Source organism: Chelmon rostratus, chromosome 4, assembly GCF_017976325.1.
Source record: "Chelmon rostratus isolate fCheRos1 chromosome 4, fCheRos1.pri, whole genome shotgun sequence".
NCBI classification, from domain to species: Eukaryota; Metazoa; Chordata; class Actinopteri; order Chaetodontiformes; family Chaetodontidae; genus Chelmon; species Chelmon rostratus.
Window position 1 is genome coordinate 23,264,245 of NC_055661.1, and position 17,685 is coordinate 23,281,929.

At 41.3% G+C, this 17,685-nt stretch overlaps 3 protein-coding genes across 7 annotated transcripts in view; all 3 read left to right on the forward strand.

Annotated features, from left to right (window-relative positions):
* The window catches only part of ddr2a (discoidin domain receptor tyrosine kinase 2a), a 32,858-nt gene extending 29,011 nt beyond the window's left edge, over positions 1 to 3,847 (forward strand). For both annotated transcript variants that reach the window (XM_041934788.1, XM_041934789.1), the window contains exons 14-17: positions 986 to 1,183; positions 1,283 to 1,517; positions 1,763 to 1,912; positions 1,993 to 3,847. In XM_041934788.1, coding sequence (XP_041790722.1) covers positions 986 to 1,183; positions 1,283 to 1,517; positions 1,763 to 1,912; positions 1,993 to 2,115 — 706 coding nt within the window. In that variant the 3' untranslated portion in view covers positions 2,116 to 3,847. The remainder of the gene's footprint in view (positions 1 to 985; positions 1,184 to 1,282; positions 1,518 to 1,762; positions 1,913 to 1,992) is intronic.
* Positions 3,848 to 4,084: 237 nt separating this feature from the next.
* hsd17b7 (hydroxysteroid (17-beta) dehydrogenase 7) lies at positions 4,085 to 7,220 on the forward strand. The gene is made up of 9 exons (XM_041935995.1): positions 4,085 to 4,119; positions 4,870 to 5,076; positions 5,178 to 5,270; positions 5,452 to 5,566; positions 6,089 to 6,283; positions 6,359 to 6,472; positions 6,615 to 6,671; positions 6,748 to 6,846; positions 6,933 to 7,220. Exons 1-9 carry the CDS (start codon positions 4,085 to 4,087, stop codon positions 7,071 to 7,073), a joined length of 1,056 nt encoding a protein of 351 aa, XP_041791929.1. The 3' UTR covers positions 7,074 to 7,220.
* A 2,955-nt stretch (positions 7,221 to 10,175) lies between these two features.
* serbp1a (SERPINE1 mRNA binding protein 1a) lies at positions 10,176 to 17,352 on the forward strand. 4 transcript variants are annotated; one of them, XM_041934812.1, is made up of 9 exons: positions 10,176 to 10,529; positions 12,271 to 12,454; positions 12,995 to 13,135; positions 13,255 to 13,326; positions 15,322 to 15,396; positions 15,588 to 15,759; positions 16,539 to 16,583; positions 16,673 to 16,858; positions 17,084 to 17,352. In XM_041934812.1, the coding sequence occupies exons 1-9, from the start codon at positions 10,274 to 10,276 to the stop codon at positions 17,138 to 17,140; spliced, it is 1,188 nt and encodes a 395-aa protein (XP_041790746.1). In that variant the 5' UTR covers positions 10,176 to 10,273; the 3' UTR covers positions 17,141 to 17,352. The 4 variants fall into 4 exon arrangements, with proteins under 4 accessions (XP_041790746.1, XP_041790747.1, XP_041790748.1 ...); XM_041934813.1 differs by having other exon boundaries at positions 15,591 to 15,759; XM_041934814.1 differs by having other exon boundaries at positions 13,258 to 13,326.
* Positions 17,353 to 17,685: the final 333 nt, after the last annotated feature.

Consider the following 17,685-nt stretch of genomic DNA (forward strand, 5'->3'; position numbering starts at 1 on the left):
GCACCAAGTACAACCCTGATTCCAAAATAGTAATAGACGCAGCGTAAAACATATTAAAAACAGAATTCTGTCATTTGCAAATGTGCTCCTGAGCTCATGTATTAACATCCTTTAGTCAATCATGTGTTCACAAAGTGGTGAACCTCGCTCCATCCTCACTTGTGAACAACTGAGCCTTTCCCAGATGCTCCTTTCATCATGAGACTATCACCTGTTACCAATGAACCTGTTTACGTGTGGAATGTTCCAAACAGGTGTTTCTGGAGCATTCCACAACTTTCCCAGCCTTTTGTTGCTCCTGTCCCAACTTGTTTGACACGTGTTGCTGCATCAAATTCAGAATAAGCAGATATTTACAAAACTCAATGAAGGTGGTTGTAGTGGCACTCTGTGTCTTCAAAGTTCGTGTGTCACCTTTGCAGCTTGTCTACAACCAGTATTTGAATCACTCGACTGAAACCAAGTCTTCCTTTTATGCTTTTTACTTAACGAACGTATATACACATTTTACAGAAAATGAAAGGGTTACAAATCGTTTCAGTAGTTTCAGTACGGTCAAAAAACTGTGTTGCTTCCTTCGCGTCCAGCTGCAATCTGCCTTGACATTCATGCAAGCAAAATTAAAAAGACGTATGACGCATTACGTAATGAAAGCCAAAATTACATTTCACAGTAAAAGTTTCCTTTTAAATTAACTAAGTTATGTATTCCTTTGAAATATAATACACATCATGAATTTCTTAAAATTAAATTAAGCATATTTATAAATTTTTTAACTAAATTATTATACTCTATAAATTCCCCATTAATTGGCTCTTACAGGGGTGATGTCAATCATTAAATATATTGTCTTTGTGCTGTTTTCAGTTGTGTATATGTCAAAAAGGTTTATTATGTTTTATTTATGTTTTACTCATCTTTGTACAATTAGAATTATGATTTTTCTCTGGGTAAAGTAAGCCACTTCATTTTTGTGCTTTGGTAGGAACGACTTCCTGAAAGAGATAAAGATCATGTCACGTTTGAAGGACCCCAACATCATCCGCCTGCTAGCTGTGTGCATCTACAGCGACCCTCTCTGTATGATCACAGAGTACATGGAGAACGGAGATCTCAACCAGTTCCTGTCCCGCCACGAACCCGAGGGGCAACTTGCTCTGCTCAGCAATGCGCCTACTGTCAGGTGAGTGGCGATGAAGAGACAGAAGTATATGTCCATCTGTGTGTGTGTTTTTGTTTCTATTTCCAACACATGACGCTGCTTCTTCTCTCTCCTCTCTAGCTTCAACAATCTGTGCTACATGGCCGCTCAGATAGCATCGGGGATGAAGTACCTCTCCTCTTTAAACTTTGTTCATCGAGACTTGGCCACGCGGAATTGCCTGGTGGGCAAAAACTACACGATAAAGATAGCTGACTTTGGCATGAGCAGAAACCTGTACAGTGGCGACTACTACCGCATCCAGGGCAGAGCGGTGCTGCCCATACGCTGGATGTCATGGGAGAGCATCCTGCTGGTAAGAAAACCAAAAAAAAAAAAAAACCTCATTTGATTTATGTTTTCTTGACAAGCTTAGCCCTCGTATTTGTCTTCCCATCTACTATATGATATGCAAACACTTGAAAACGGGTCAAAATTGACCCGAAGACAATAGGAGGGTTAAATTGACATATTTGCAGGGCTTCTCCTGCAGTTATGTTCTGGAGCAGCATGTTTCCAGGTTGTGCAGAGACGTGTCCTCATCGCTGTTTTGTTGCGCAGGGTAAGTTCACCACAGCAAGCGATGTGTGGGCCTTCGGGGTGACCCTGTGGGAGATATTAAACTTCTGCAAGGAGCAGCCCTACTCTCAGCTCACGGATGAGCAGGTGATAGAAAACACGGGGGAGTTTTTCAGGGATCAGAAAAGACAGGTGAGTGTCGTTGCAAACATTTCCTCTGCATGTATAACCCTGCGAATCCCCGGCTTCATTTCTCGCTCCCTGTCGTGCAGATCTACCTGCCTCAGCCTGTGCTGTGTCCAGACTCGCTCTACAAGATCATGCTGAGCTGCTGGAGGAGGAACGCCAAGGAACGGCCCTCCTTCCAGGAAATACACCGAGCCCTGCTGGACTAACAGCCAGGGCGACCTTAAAGACAGTGATTCCCAGTCTGCTCATCTCTGGAGGGAATGGTGCATGACGAGAGTAGACCACGATTCAGACACAATCCAGGTTTAAGCTATCTTGTTTCAGTAGAGAAACAGGGTGAGAGCCACCTGTGGGGTCCAAGCTACCATATGGGAAACACTGTTTCATGGACTTACACACCACAAAGATGGACTACCAGGAGACTTTTGGTGTGTGTCAGCTTTAACTGGCACATTGGCTGAGATGTTTTATTAACATGCAGGTATTAGAAAAATCTACTCTGTTTAATACAACACCAAACCCCGAAACACACAGAAACAGGATTAAGGTTTCTTTGTGACGCCTTGAGCAAGTATTAATAAAAATATTAAATGTAGCAAGTGACATGTGGCACTTTTGAAAATGTACTTTAATTTACTTTTTTGTTTTTTAGTATGAGTTTTTAGTGAGTTCCCATGTTCCAGTGTTTGATAAGAAACTTCTTGTGTTTTCTTTTGGAAGACTGCTTGAATGTAGAGAAGTGCAGCAAAGTCCTTACTGTCACATTTCATTATATTTCAAGTATTTCATCTCAGTTTCATCTCATTTAGGAAATATCAAGTAACTCAGCCTTTCTCTCATCCCCCTGCAGTTTTCCTACGGTGATTTGAAAATGAAGTGTATATGACTGTGTATTTTCAGTAGATAAGTTTAAATCTCAAATAGCAATATTTTGTATTAATATTTATATGTTCATATGTGTTCGTTCTGTTTATGTTTTGTTGATATGATTGTGGACTAATATGCTGTTTAAGTTGTTATATTTTGATTTTCAGTCATTTTCCTGCTCACATTTTGGATTTAAAAACTGCATCAGAATAGTTTTTTGTTTCCTACTGCAAACTATTATTGTCTTGCATTGATCACAAACTTATATCAGCTGCAAGATCTTTGATAATTGATCAGATATTAACAGGAATGCAGGCTGTGTTTTGACCATGTGCAGTATGTTGGGTCAGTATGTGATTACAGTCAGCATCATTGGGAAGGTGTTACTGAGCGTGTTGTGTTGCATATAGTTTGTCTCATTGACAGAGAAAGTGTGTTGCCCTTGAAATCATCATTATAAAGGAAATGGGAATATTCATCTTAAATAATGTGTTAGACTGGAACGGTATGATGGCTTCGGATCAGTTTACGTTAGCTCATCAGCTAACACGGCTAATGACTCGTCTACAGGTTTTAGTTATCAGCAGCCAGTTTGTTCCTTCTTTTATCGACGCATGCTGGATTCTTTCTTCTTCTATTCTCACGTAATGTATGACTGTGATAGCTTGAACTTTATCCTACATACCACTGTTTTAGCCTGTTGAGCAGAGGCCTTTGCCCCTCTTATGTCATACATAAACTACACACGTGTCCGCCATAATATATGTTCAAGTCATCCTTATCTTTCTCAGTTTTGCAAGCAGGGCGATCAAATCCATACAAGTTAGTTGAATATGATATTCGGTCTGGGGAAGCGTTTGTGAAGCATGTGGTGATTTACATTTTCGTTTAAGATCCTCTCAGTGCTATAAATGAATCAGATGTACAGTTGTAAAAAAAAATGTAATGGCACCCTGACAAATTTCTCGATTAGTTTTATTACATATTTGTACACGTATGTTTTTTTCCAGTCAGAATGTTTTATATACGTTGTAAACAAAAGTTAAAAGACAAAATGCAAATAAAATTCAACCAGGGAATTCTATCTGTTTGTGGGTTCCTATTATTCATGAGTACTCAATATTTCATCCTGTGTTTGCACAAGGACCGCCCATCCTTGTCTGACCCGACTGATGAGAAAGTAGGGTTAAGGTTATGACTCAGTTGGGTGGAAAACTTTCCATGGACCATTGAAGCAGTATTTGGAGTAATTTTATCGTGTGTTACGGATTCTGTATGTAGTTTTTTTTCCAGATTGGACCAAAAAAGATGAATAAGGTGATTTTGGTGACGGGAGCAAATAGGTAATGACTGTATTTATTGTTTGTGATGAACCTTCTTCAAGATCCAACCTTTTGAATTCTTGCTGAATTTAACTGTTGGTTAATCATTTTAGCCATGGACATTGTATTATTCATATTTTACTAGTTTTTCATTTTAAAATCTCCTTGTGTCCTGGCCCGAAGGGCAGCACGATTTTGTCATACAGTACAAGTATGTGGAAACAAGATCATTTCAGTCAACAATGTAATCAAAGTACTGGGTAAGCGCACATACAAGGAATACGACACAGGAATAGACATAACAAGCACAACAAAGCTGAGCAAAGATAATCGTTTTACTATGATGTACATCCAAGTAGGTGAAAAACATAGAGGTGCATCTAAATACATATAAAAAGCAACAATGAACAACAACACACAACGTCTATATTTTTTTTGTAAAGTGTTAATAAGAAAACAATAGTGCAAAGTGTGCTGGAATAACAGTAAATGTAACAGGTTACTTTATATACATGGAGCAGGTGGATATATACAGTATATCCACTGTGCTTAGATTTATGTTTGACGATGATGATGATGATGAGATGAAAACAGCATTTAAAGTATTAAATAATTCATATTTTTTATGATTAGTGGATGTTTTAGTGTCACAGGGTTGTAGGCACTATATGACTGGTTTAACTGTTCATCAGAGTGATGGCGTGTGCAAAGAAACAGGCTGTTTTGGTGAACAGAGCTCCATTACAGCACACTGCATGTATTTCCCTGCAGTGGCATTGGCCTGGCGCTGTGTGAGCGTCTCCTCTCAGAAGACACAGAGGGTCTCCAGCTGTGCCTGGCCTGCAGGAACATGCGGCGGGCTCAGGCCGCTCGCTCCGCCCTCCTCGCCTCTCACCCCACAGCCCAGGTGGCTCTGCTGCAGCTGGACACCAGCAGCATCTCCTCAGTCATGGCTGCTGCACAGGAGCTCAAACTCAGGTGGGAGGATAGCCTCACGCAGCGGCATCAGTACATCACCGCAGTGCAGGTTTTGCTCTACACACCTGTGCTTTATGTGTGACCTTGGTCGTCTGCTGCAGGTATAACAGGCTGGACTACCTCTACCTGAACGCAGGCATCATGCCGAACCCACAGTTTGATGTAAAAGCCTTTTTCAAAGGCCTCTTCTCCAGGTACTTTCTTTTGATTTTACACGCTCACATGCACTATCTCTTGTCTCCACTCGGGTTGTGTTTGAAACACCCGGCCTCTGAAGCTACTCCAAACAACTGAGCTGCGCCAGTGCTCATTTCAAACGCACATTTCCCATGTTGGCTCCCTGAAACTCAGATTTCTGTGACGTCTTCATTGCAGCCGTGTCGTCACCATGTTTGCCACGGGGGAGGGGATTCTGACACAGAGGGACTGCGTCACCCGTGACGGTCTGCAAGAAGTTTTCGCCACCAACCTCTTTGGTCACTTCCTACTAGTGAGTGACGCCTTTTGTGGCTACGTAGTGATCTAGTAGTATGATCTGATCCACACATGGCATCTCACACAATGCCACGTTCCCTCAGGCTTTCTGTATAGCGAGCAGTTCTTGTCAGCTGTTTACCCTTGATGGAATAAATATAGGTGATACTAGATCTGTCTGTCACCTAGCAACAAAGCTCATTAAAAATTAACAGTATATAGTGTTCTAGCCATAAGGTCACTGCGGACAGTATTCTGATTACTGTGCATTTGTAGGTGACATGTATTAGGTTACCATCACAGAGGAACACGCTCATAGCATCTTTGCTGCTGTATGCACACACAGTTCAGAGATGAAAACACTTTCAGTTTTTAGAGTTAAGTTAAGTTAATAAAGTTTTGCAGGAATTTAACTTTAACTAGTTTAAGGAATCTAAGAAGACTTAAGTAGTTTAAGATACAGAAATTCCCCCTGCTCCTCACACATTTTTTAAACGAGTGCTGTAATTCTGCGCTGTTCTTCTGTGTTATGGCCCAGATTAGGGAGCTGGAACCAGTTCTGTGCCATGCAGGCCGGACCTCCCAGCTGATCTGGACCTCCTCCAGCAATGCTCACCGCTCAGCTTTTAACTTGAAGGACATACAGCATCAGAAAGGCACCCAACCATATAGCTCCTCCAAATATGCCTCCGACCTGCTCAGCCTGGCGCTCAACACACACTACAACAAACAGGTCGGCTCTCACACACACTTTTTTTTTTTAACCTCTGATGATGTTAATAACTGCTACTTTTGTTGTACTTTCCAGGGTTTGTACTCATCAGTCATTTGTCCAGGTTTTGTGATGACCAACCTGACTTACGGTATCCTGCCCTCCTTCCCAGCCTTCCTCTGGACCCTGCTCATGCCTGTCTTTTGGCTTGTGAGTGCAACCCTGACAAATTATTGACACGCTCCTGCTTTTCCAGTTAGTCTTGTTTTTCTTTGCGCTGCAATGGGAGTAAGAAGAGCGACAAACAGGAATCACTGTCACATCTGAATGCTTCTTTGTCTCATTATATCAGGTAAGAATGTTCACCAATACTTTCACTCTGACCCCCTACAACGGAGCTGAGGCCCTGGTAGGTAAAGCAAGTTTTCACATTTCCATACAGACCTTAGCACAAATGTATTCATGAATGCTGCTCTTTCTTGCAGTTGTGGCTATTTAAGCAAAAGCCTGAATCACTGGACCCTCAAGCCAAGTACCACAGTTTAACATCTGGGCTGGGCAGCATGTACACACAACCACGTCAGGTACACAACACTGCCCATTAAAATGATGTTTTGTAAAATTAAACAGTTCACATAGCAGGTTTTGTGTCTTCTGTTCTGCTTTGCAGATGGATGTTGATTTGGAAACATCGGAGGCTTTGTATGAGAAATTACTGCAACTAGAAAGTGAAGTGAAGAAGAAGCTGAAAGAAAAAGAAAAGGGATCCCAGCGTGTTCACAGTGGTGCTGCAGGACCTGGATCATCCTGATGTATAGCAGGAATGGACAGTATTTTATTGAAGTTACCTGGAAGCTGCATGCACACTGGCTGTCAGACCTCATAAAAATAACACCTCTCCACCTCATACAGCAACATGCAAGCCTGCATTCACAGCACAAAATAACCCAAAAGAAGTTCCGGCGACTCTATAAGCATTTAAAGTTTGATTTCCATCTTTATCGTCTGTATCAGGCATCTGTTACAGGAAAGAAGCAGAATTATGTGCAGCTTGTTGTGATGGTTTGGGGAAAGAAATACAATAAAACTGAGCATTGCCTGTTTTGATCCACAGCTTCCTTTCAGTGTATTCACTCCATTAAGTATATTTTGATAGTAGAACAACCAAATTGATCAGATCTGCAGACATGGATGCGCTCAGCAGCTGCTCAGCCTACGCGGTCCAGGAGGGATTATTTCCAAAGTGGTTGTTAATTCCACGATCCTCACGGCAAAATGCAGTGCAGTCCGACAGCAGACTATCAGTGTCATCACAGAAGTTTATGTAAGTGGTCTGCGTGAGACCCTCTGCTGTGTACGGCGGGGTCGGCACATGCGTACAGGCGCACCTCAAATTCCGCTCTGGAGGACTTGGAGCGCAAACCCAGCGCTCGTCCCTGTGTTGCGCTGCTTGTTTCCCGGTGCCACACTCCTCCTCTTCTCCGCTCAGCTTCGGGTTGCAAAAGGCCCATACCATCCCGCAGAAATAGACGAAAAACGTGCCCATGACCATGACCATGAGCGCGTAGGACTCTATCATGGCTTTGGTGACTGCAGATGTCATCCTCGGATGCGCAGGAAAATAGGTCCCAAAGTCAAGTGTGTCCAGGAGGGACTGTCAGCCCGACTGGCTTGTGGGTCGGACCACCTCAGCATCACTCAGCTCAGTAACGTGAGATGGAGACAAGCAGAAAATAAGTGATAACTTTTCATTTCCACATCTTTCCTTGAACTAAACAGTTTAAGCGGCCATTATTGCAGCTGTGTGAGAAAAAGAACAAATGTCAGATTGTACGTGGAATGAACCATTTTGATGTCATTATACATAATGAACAGTGCACAAAAACCCCACTGAAAACTTGTAATTAAGCCTCTCAATTCAATGTGCCTTAATGATTGAAAATTGAGACCATTCTGCACAGAATTTGGAAAAACAGAATAACCTGAACATAATTATGATATAATCCATTCATTGATTAATTATTTCTAATTAGATATTCTGCTACACTGATGTAGAGACTCCTGAATATCCATTAAAAACTTTGAATGCATTTATAAATATTAACTTTACCCTGTTTGTATTTGGTTGTCTCTGCTTAGTAAAAACTGTAAAAAACAAAACAAAACAAATATATATATATATATATATTTACATTTAGATTTAACAGACCTGTAGTCTCCATTTGTCTCCCTGACCATCACACAGGTGGTGCTCCCTCAGCTGGCAGGGTTTGACTCTCCTTATAAGGTCAAACACCACCACAACCCCAAAAATATTGGTTTGGGCTTCACATATGAATGTGTTTGACCAAGTTTGAACCAATGGGTCAATAACTAGCCTCAAGAGGCTGCTCAAATTCTGACATCCTGTGAGAATGCACTAAGACCACTGGACAAACACAAATACATCTGTATCATTCTTTTAAGTTTTGACATTTTAATCTGTAGCTTGTGAACCCTTTTCAGTCATCCTCAAAGAGCACAAACCTCCACCAACAGTGAATAAATTTGACCACAAAGAAGATGTGATGATAAAATAAAATGCATTACACACAGTGAAATAAGTGAAAATTTGTGAAATAGGACTATAAAGAACAAACTATACATAATAAAATATCAAAATAGCAAGCAGTAATTAATTAATATATATACTATCTCACAGCTTCTTACATTCCTGTTTTCTTTTTATTATTCTTACATTACATTCATTTAGCTGATGCTTTTATCAAAAGTGTCTTATAATATGTGCATTAAAGGATTTAAAAGATAAATAGCCCTACCAATCACATCACAACAGAGTGGCACAATACAAATGTAATAATACATTATACATATAATATATACTAAAGCTTCCACACTTTGTTTAAATCCGCAAAAATAAATTGTACCTACAATTACTACCTTTAAATCAGTTGTAAAACTGACTAAACAACAGTGAGAGAGGCTAGAACAGGGCTGTCACAGTCTTGTCTGTGTGAGATCACTTGATGAAACACAATAATCTAACTGAGATGAAATGAAGCCATGGATGACCTTCTCGAGATCAGGCAGAGAGAGAAAAGATTTGATGTTTGCAGTGTTCCTTAATTGACAGAAGCATGATTTAAACAACATTTGTTTTTCAAAAGAAAGGTCACTGTCAAAAATCACAGTCACAGATATCAAGGTTTGATATCTGAAGACAATAATCCAAGATGTTTCTGTAAAACAGGAACCAAAGAGAATTGTTTCTGATTTGTTTTTGTTTAAGTGGAGAAGTTTATGGGACATCCAGCACTTTATTTCTGACAGTCAGGATAAAAGATGAGTAATATTGCTTTCTTCACTGGCTCTTCACTGCTACACTTGCAGTGCATGCAGGGCTTCAAGAGGGCCTGGGGATCAGTGTGGTGTGAAGACTTGTTCCGAGCCAGATTAAAATCACCACTCTGACAGTGTGGTGCCATTGTTTGATAAAGAGAGTCAGTAATTACTAAATTAATGTGTTGACTTTTCCTCACTATCTTAGCTTCCAACTAAACTGAAACATAAGCCACAAATGCACCTGCTGTTTCCTCCAGCGGTTTCTGGAGGTATTATGGGAGTACAAAACAGGGGTTGGGCCTTCTTAAGATTAAAAACTGATTCATTTTTAAAGCGATCACTCCTGAAGAGATTTTATTGAGGGGTCAAAACAGGAGCTCACAGTGTGTGTAAGGGCACCCATGCTTGGCTTTACAGCGGCTAGCAACCAGAGAGAGACTAGCATTGTGGGAATTGTAGGTTTTCATTGGCTTATTGCATAACTAAGTCAACGGCATCTCATTTTCAAGAAACTACATGTCCCACCCGCGCCAAACCCGAGGTCCCGGATGTCTATCGCGCCGGAAGAGAAGAAGGTCCTTTTCCCAGCCATCTTGTGGCTTCATCTAGCGAAGTGTTCGCACCAAGCCTCATAGAATCGGAGGAAAATCCTGCTGAAGGGGCGCCATCATGCCCGGACAAATGCAAGAAGGTTTTGGCTGTGCCATAACCAATCGGTTCGACCAGTTATTTGACGACGAGTCGGATCCGTTTGAGCTTCTGAAGCAAGCCGAAGTGAAGAAGAAGGAGGCTCCTGCTCCTGGTGCCGCCAAGACTGTAGCCCAGGCTGCCAAGCAGACGAAAAAGGAGTCCCAAAAAGACAGAAAGACCCCCCTGGCTGATAAGAAGGAGGAGACCCAGGCACCTGTCCCACTTAAGAAAGATGGTGAGATCAATTTCTGCGTTTTAGGTCGTAGTCAAGCTGCAGCGAAAAGATGTTAGGCTAACAAGCTAAGTTGCTTGCTTACCAGCTAGCAACGCTTCATAAGCCCCCGTGACATGAGGTCCGCATGGCTGCTTTTGTGCCACTGTTGGCTGTCAGTTGCTAGAAGGATGACATTCATACAAACGGGCAATGCAGTGGGATGTGTGGGGCTTAAGCGATTTGGTGATTAACCGTTCGCAGGCCAACTTGTTTTGGCTTGCACCCTCCTCCCTATCGGCCTTGTTGAACTGGCAAAACCTGACAGCCTGGCTGTCTAAGTTAGAGAAAGTTGCCTCAAGATGTTGCTTCTGCCAAGTCTTAATTTTCTGTGAGGTCTCTTTTTGCTAACTTTCCCCCGAATTTGCCCAAAACACATAATTTCTGATATTTTTTCAAAAAAATATGTTGTAATAAAATCGAGGCTGTGTAGCAGTCTTTCAAATGCTGAAACAGCGTGTGAAAGTAATATGAAGTAAAGACGTTAACTTTATCGTGGTGGCTTTGCAGGTGTCTTAGGCAGACATAAGGAGCAGCGCTGCTCTCGTGCTGATCAACCTCGTGGTTGTAGTGTGGGGCGTGTTGAGCCACATCCAGACTGCCACCCACTTTCGATTGGCGCTTAATGCACGTGATTTACTTTCCCATTTGTTTCACTCGATATTATATATGTAGTTTGCCATAAAAGTGACGTGTAGCCTGGATAAATGAACTCATTAGCACATTTTGGTGTTTCTAAGATGCTAGTATTAATTTACATTTGCTACATGCATCCACAGTCAGGAGTTGATTGACTTAAATACCCATTTGCAGGCACTTAGTTGGCCGTTATCATGCAAGTCTGCCAAGTGTGCTCATATCTGTTTGCTCGAGAGAAGATGAGACAGGTGCGCTGACTATGGTTCACCCAGCTGCTGCTGTGTAGTGCAGGGTGTCTATTTTGGTATCTGGTGATTGAGGCTATGGGTGGGACTTGTTGTGTCACACTAGGCCAGAGTCAACCATGTGCCCTGGAGGGTTAAACACCATGTAGATGTTAATTTCAGCCACAGGGGATTGGGTGATTTTATTGATCAGCACACATGCCATAGGAGGTGATGAGTGATCATTCTTGAAACTCTTGCTTGAACAGTCAATTAGTTTTTTTTTTTTTGTTTTTTTTTTTTTTTGGGCCATCAAATGTCAGAAAGTGGCGAAAAATGGCAATCATTGTTGCCCAAAATCCAAAGCTCCTCCACAACCCAAAGAAGTTCAACTTTGTGTCAGAGGAGTAAAGAAATCAGAGAATATTCACTTTTAAGGTGGAAGTCTGAGAATTTAGCCTCTTTTCCTTAAATACTCAAATCAATAAATTGATTATCAAAGTAGTTTTGCACTTAATAGTCTGCAACTAGCAGATAAATTGCTTCAGTTCTACTCTGTATAAAGTTTTTTCCACAGGTCCTTTGTGCACACAATAGTTTCAATTGTTTGCACTGTTTTAATTGTCAAATTACATTGCAGACAGAAGAAAGTTGCACAGTATTTCATAAATAGATCCCTCCAGCTGCCTTAGCTCTTTAATTCAGCACAATTAATTGAAATTATTTGCTCCATTTAAACAGAACAATCACCTCCTCTTCTTTCTCTTGTCTGGGGCTCTGCAGTGGGTCCTGATCTATCAGTGCTATTGGTCCTTTAATCCTTCTGTTGTGGTCAATCCTAGGTGCCGGCATGAGGAGAATGGGCCGCAAGCCGGAGGGCGATGGCTCCAGACCCCAGGGCGGCCAGGGAGAGGGGCGCCCCCCCACAGACAGGCGGCCTGTGGACAGGCGACCCCCACGCCGCTTTGAGAGGCCTGCTGGTGACGCTGGCGAGAAGCCCGAGGGAGGCGAGTTCTCAGTGGAGAAGTGAGTTTCATTTCCAGTCAGCAGATATTTTATTTAAATTTATAATACCTTTTTTACAGGGTGTTTCCTAGCTCGACAAATGGCAAAAGTACTCAATAGGGGGTGGGGGAGGGTCAGTAACTGTCAAAGGCGTTGCTTACAATGATAAGGCTTAGTATGTTAGTTTTGCCCAAACTGCTATAGACACATTTAGCTCTTTATCTCACCAGTCTACTTACTGAAATTGTAAAATGTCCAAATGTAGATTTAGACCAGCTTCAGTCAACCAAGGCCAAAAACCATGATCACTGTATGTAGATTTGCAATTTAAATAATCTTAAAGAATTAAGTTTTCATTAATAGCACCTGAACACATGAATTTAATTGTTTTCTAAATTTGGCATTCTGTGGCAATTTTGTTGTCCACTTAAAAACAACTCAGCTAAAGTGGTTAATAAAGTAAAGCCTGTAGATGGCCAGCTTTTGGATCTAAGCCTCTGATGGGCAGAAAAACCTGTGCTTTGATGCGGATTTGACCATGTTCTTTGTCCCCCTCTTTAGACCCATTGGTGATAGGCCGATGAGAGGACGTGGCGGTGGCAGAGGAGGCCGTGGAGGCAGAGGACGTGGCATGGGCCGCAGTGATGGATTTGATTCCCGAGGAAAACGTGAATTTGATAGACATAGTGGCAGTGACCGATCGTAAGTAGTTTTTTATCTCTTGTATAACTCTTTGATGACTCTCGATTTACCCTGGCTCTGTTAAAGATGTTTATGTGTGTTTTGTGTCATGATCCTGGCTAAAGCAAATGTTGTTTCAGTAGTCTGAAAGGTGAGGAGAAGCGTGGTGGAAGTGGATCTCACAACTGGGGTACCGTCAAGGATGAACTTAAGTAAGTTTTTATATATTCAACATAATAGAAACTTTGCATGATGGAAGATAGGGGGAGTTGGAGCACACCTGAACCAAAGTTCCAGATTAACTCTTTTAACCACTGTCCTGAAAAGCTATTTTAATGGTCCCAAAGGAAACCATCCCAAAATGAAAATGTTGCCTTTACTTTATTCTCATCTATAGTTGTTAGTGACGTAAAGTATGCAAAATACTTTGTAATCAACAACAGCAACATACACCTTTTGTTATCAAAGTACAAGTACCTCAGCAGTGTACTGCAGTACAGAACTGGAGTAAATGCATCAGGTTACTTTCATCTCTCAAGCGCTCTTAGCTCTATTAGCTCCTTTAGCTGTTAACTCTGTTAGCCAGACACACCGCAGGACTCTGCTGCTAACAGCTAACACTCCGCTTCTGATTTCAGCACAGATTTGTTGTTTACATAGGGGTATTATAAGGGAATAAATAGGGTGAATCCCCCGTTGATGGTGAGTTTACTGCATCCTTTTGGATTTTGTCAACTACAGAAACAGCATGAGAAGACGTGCTCTGTAGTCAGTACTCGGCTCAGATTGACTAAATTCTGTCATTTGCTAAGTTATGGTTATACATACATACATAAATCCATTTTGCCCTGTGGCATCCAAGGGATCTATATCTATATCTAATATCCGTGCATTTTCTCTTGACGACCTGCCATTAGTCTCGAGCCCTGGCCTGAACACTTTCTTACTGAGAACTTGAGGAAATTACACTTTGGTGTGTTTGATAAGGTTTCTCCTCATATGGTGTATATTTAGAAAACACTTGTTAGTGTTTCATGGTTGTTTCTTTTAGAAGTGCATAAGATAGGTGGGCCTTGGTAGGCTTGGGTATTCAAATTCAGGTCCCCAATTGTGTCAAAGAAATATAGCTGTGAGGTTTACAGAATACAGAGTTTGTAGTCCTGTTGAGCTGTGTTGTTTCATACTGTTACTAATTCATTAACATTCAGTCAACAGTCAATGAAGTGGACTAAATATTAGAAACACCCAAGTATAATGTAATAAAATTCAACAACAACCTACTGCCTTGTATGAATGAGTAATATGAATAATTAAGAATGAATCTAAAATTGAATATTGAATACATCTAAAACAAACATAAATGTCAATTAAGTTGTGTCAACACCATCGTGAGAAACTGAACTGAACACGATTTATTGTATGGCTGGCACGACACTGCTTTAGCTAATATTTATGCAGCCATAAACAGTTGTCATAAATGACAGTGGTTTTCCCCAGCCTTTTTTAGTCAAACAGTAAAATGAATATAAATGTGATGTGACATCTGGCCAAGGGCAGCTTGAGTATGCCAGAAATCAATCACCATTGTTTTGGTCAGTATTGAGATCATGATTATTTAACACAAAATATCATGCATTTATTAAACCCACTATTAAAATGTCTTTTTGACAGTGGATTTCCTTGAACTTTAAATATAATTCAACTTAAAAACAACAAACATAAATGTCTTCCTACTACTTATCGTAATAATGATTATAATAATGCTTATATAATACGATAAGACCTATTCACTCTATGATGTATGTATGTATGTGTATTGTGTTGTTTTCAGTTGATAAAATGCGACAGGATTGCTGAAATGCAACTTTTTGGCCGCTCCAAGTACTGCTACTGTAACAGCAGAATCCAAGCTGCCGACAGCTGACTTGACCGCAGTAAACTGAACTAAACATGCCACAGCCGGGCTGAGAGTGAGTTCCGGCTTTTAAGGAGAGGAGAAAACACACTGCTGTAACTGAAAGTGGTGTGTTGCAGTTATGACACAAGGCAAAACAAGATCATCATTGGGAATCAGAATTTGGCCCAATAATCGTCTTATCAAGATTATCTTGTTTACATTGTCGTTGGCAGTCAGACCCGTAATTGAAAATAGGATTTGATTAATTGCCCCCAGCCCTAATCTTACCATGATGTGTTTTTTTTCATAGTGAGCTTGACCAATCAAACATCACTGAGGAGAACCCTGAAGGAGAGGAGCATCCGCCTGCTGACTCTGAGAACAAGTAAGTTCTTTGTCTTCACATGTCCTCTCAGAAAAAATTGTAAAGAGGTATTGGTTTTCCTGTAATTGAAGTATTTAAAACTTAGAATTTGTTTGGGCCGCATAGTAGCTAGTGTTTCAAGCAAGAACACCAAGTACAAATCCACCCGGAATTATATTTAACATTAATACTGTGCTTGTGTATGTGTGTTGAAGGGAGAATGAGGCTGAGGAAGTGAAGGATGAAGGCCCCAAGGAGATGACTCTGGATGAATGGAAGGCCATGCAGGACAAGGAGCGGGCCAAGGTGGAGTTCAACATCCGTAAGGTCAACCAGGGAGATGACTGGAACAAAGGATTTGTGCTGCACAAGTCCAAGGCAGAGGTGGGTCAAAACAATAGCTGTGCTCATTCAGTTTTGGTGATGAGTTTGATGGACTGATCAATTTAACTATGTCGACCTCACTAATATTTTGCAGGTTGTTGTGTCAGGTCAAATGAGACCATATTTCTTTCATTCCAAAGCAGTGTAATACGATAAATGTACAAATAGACACCAAATGACAAACCCAGCAACCCATTGTTATGAAGGAAAGTCCCTTCACTTTAAAGTTTTCACTGAGTAAACTGCAAGGCTGTCTTTCCAAGAAGATTAGGTGGAGTGTTTCATCAGTTTCCTGTGAATTGCATAGGGGTGGAGGGGGTTTACACAATCATCACTGTCTGCATTAGCTGCTAAATGTAAGTGCAAAAGGTCTTTGATAGCAGCACGTCACATGCTGCAGTCTACAGGATGAGGTGAAAGTTGTCGCTGATGTCAGTATAAAAGTCATTTGACTTTTAACAGGATACTTGAAGAGAGAGATGTCATGTGTTGATTTTTAAAACAATAAACCAGAAATTCAACAGTGAAAGTGTTTTTTATGCTTCTGTCTGTATGGTACGTTTGTCTCACCCTTCTTCAGCATTTTCATTCAAGACCTGAAAACATTTAAAGTGAAACAGCACACATGCAGACAGGAACTGTGGGGCTTGATGGGACAATTTTCTGACTATATCATTAAATTGTAGGGCCTCTTAAAACATTGCCCTTTGTTGTTGATCCAAACATTTTGCTGAACATCTGTGCTAATGTTTGTATTATTTTGCGTTTCTGTAACACAGGACAAGAAAAGCGATCTGATTGACCCTGAGGTGGACGAGTCCAAGGTAAAATCTCTACTGTCTGAGCATGTACATGTAAACACATACAAAAAAAAAATCATTATTGGCTTTTAAATGCTATTCTTCTATTTCAGTTGGATGATGCGCATCACTTCCGGAAGCCAGCCAATGACATTACGTCCCAGCTGGAGATCAACTTTGGAGACCTGGGCCGTCCAGGCCGTGGACGCGGTGGACCACGCGGTGGCCGGGGCGGCCGAGGCCGCGGTGGCAGCGTCGGCGAAGTCACCAGGCCGGTGCGTGGAGGAAGGACTGACAAGGTAGATAACCTTTATATAAGCTCAGCAGTTGTGTCATACCAAAATTCTGCATTGAAATATGTTTTTTTTTTTTTTTTTTTTTTTTTTGGTATGCCTAGCGGTAAATAAGGAGTGAGCCCCATTCCCATAGATTCCATTCATCCCTGTCGTTCTTCTGTGGCACATTTTAAAATGTTCTCTTTTAAAATCTTCTAACTCCTGCTTAATGTTCACCTTCCCTCACAGTCATCCGCTTCCGTGCCCAATGTGGACGACCCAGAGGCTTTCCCAGCCCTGGCTTAACCCGCGGCTGCTGTCCCTCAGGCCTACAGGAGCCTCTTACGCACCTCCACTATGAGGCTTGCATGTTCCTGGATCCTTCAGCAAAGTGAAATGATGGAGAAGAATGTCATTAACTATGGCACTCAACGTGAGGACTGAGTTTTACCCAATAAAAACAAAACAAAGTTGGAAAAAAAAACAGAAATTATCAAAAAAAAAAAAAAAAGAGAAAAGGACTTCTTGCTACTCTGGAGCAACTTATTGGTAGAGGTTTTGTACTTGGAAACAAAGTAGCAGGGATGTTTTCATACAGTATTTTTTTCAGAGGTTATGCATTGTCCATTGATAAATTTTTGTAATTGCTGCTTGAAAATATGCATTTTGAAGTGTAAGCATAACAAGAGTGTCTTTAGCTTGGTGTGAGCCATTGCTTGCGCGCTTTGAAATAGGCACTGTGGAGCTCCAACCCAAGCTCATAAGCTCTGCCACACCAGGCATTTCTGATGAAGTTAGAGCTTCACTCATTGAGATTTACAGATTTTTTTCTTTAGCACTGGGGTATTGTT

Coding starts and splice junctions, on each gene's coding strand:
- hsd17b7 (XM_041935995.1), top strand. CDS start 4,085: ATGAATAAGGTGATTTTGGTGACGGGAGCAAATAG. Junction 5,077..5,177: donor GCACAGGAGCTCAAACTCAG/GTGGGAGGATAG, acceptor CGTCTGCTGCAG/GTATAACAGGCTGGACTACC. Junction 6,284..6,358: donor ACACACACTACAACAAACAG/GTCGGCTCTCAC, acceptor TGTACTTTCCAG/GGTTTGTACTCATCAGTCAT.
- serbp1a (XM_041934812.1), top strand. CDS start 10,274: ATGCCCGGACAAATGCAAGAAGGTTTTGGCTGTGCCATAACCAATCGG. Junction 12,455..12,994: donor GGCGAGTTCTCAGTGGAGAA/GTGAGTTTCATT, acceptor CCCCCTCTTTAG/ACCCATTGGTGATAGGCCGA. Junction 13,136..13,254: donor CATAGTGGCAGTGACCGATC/GTAAGTAGTTTT, acceptor ATGTTGTTTCAG/TAGTCTGAAAGGTGAGGAGA.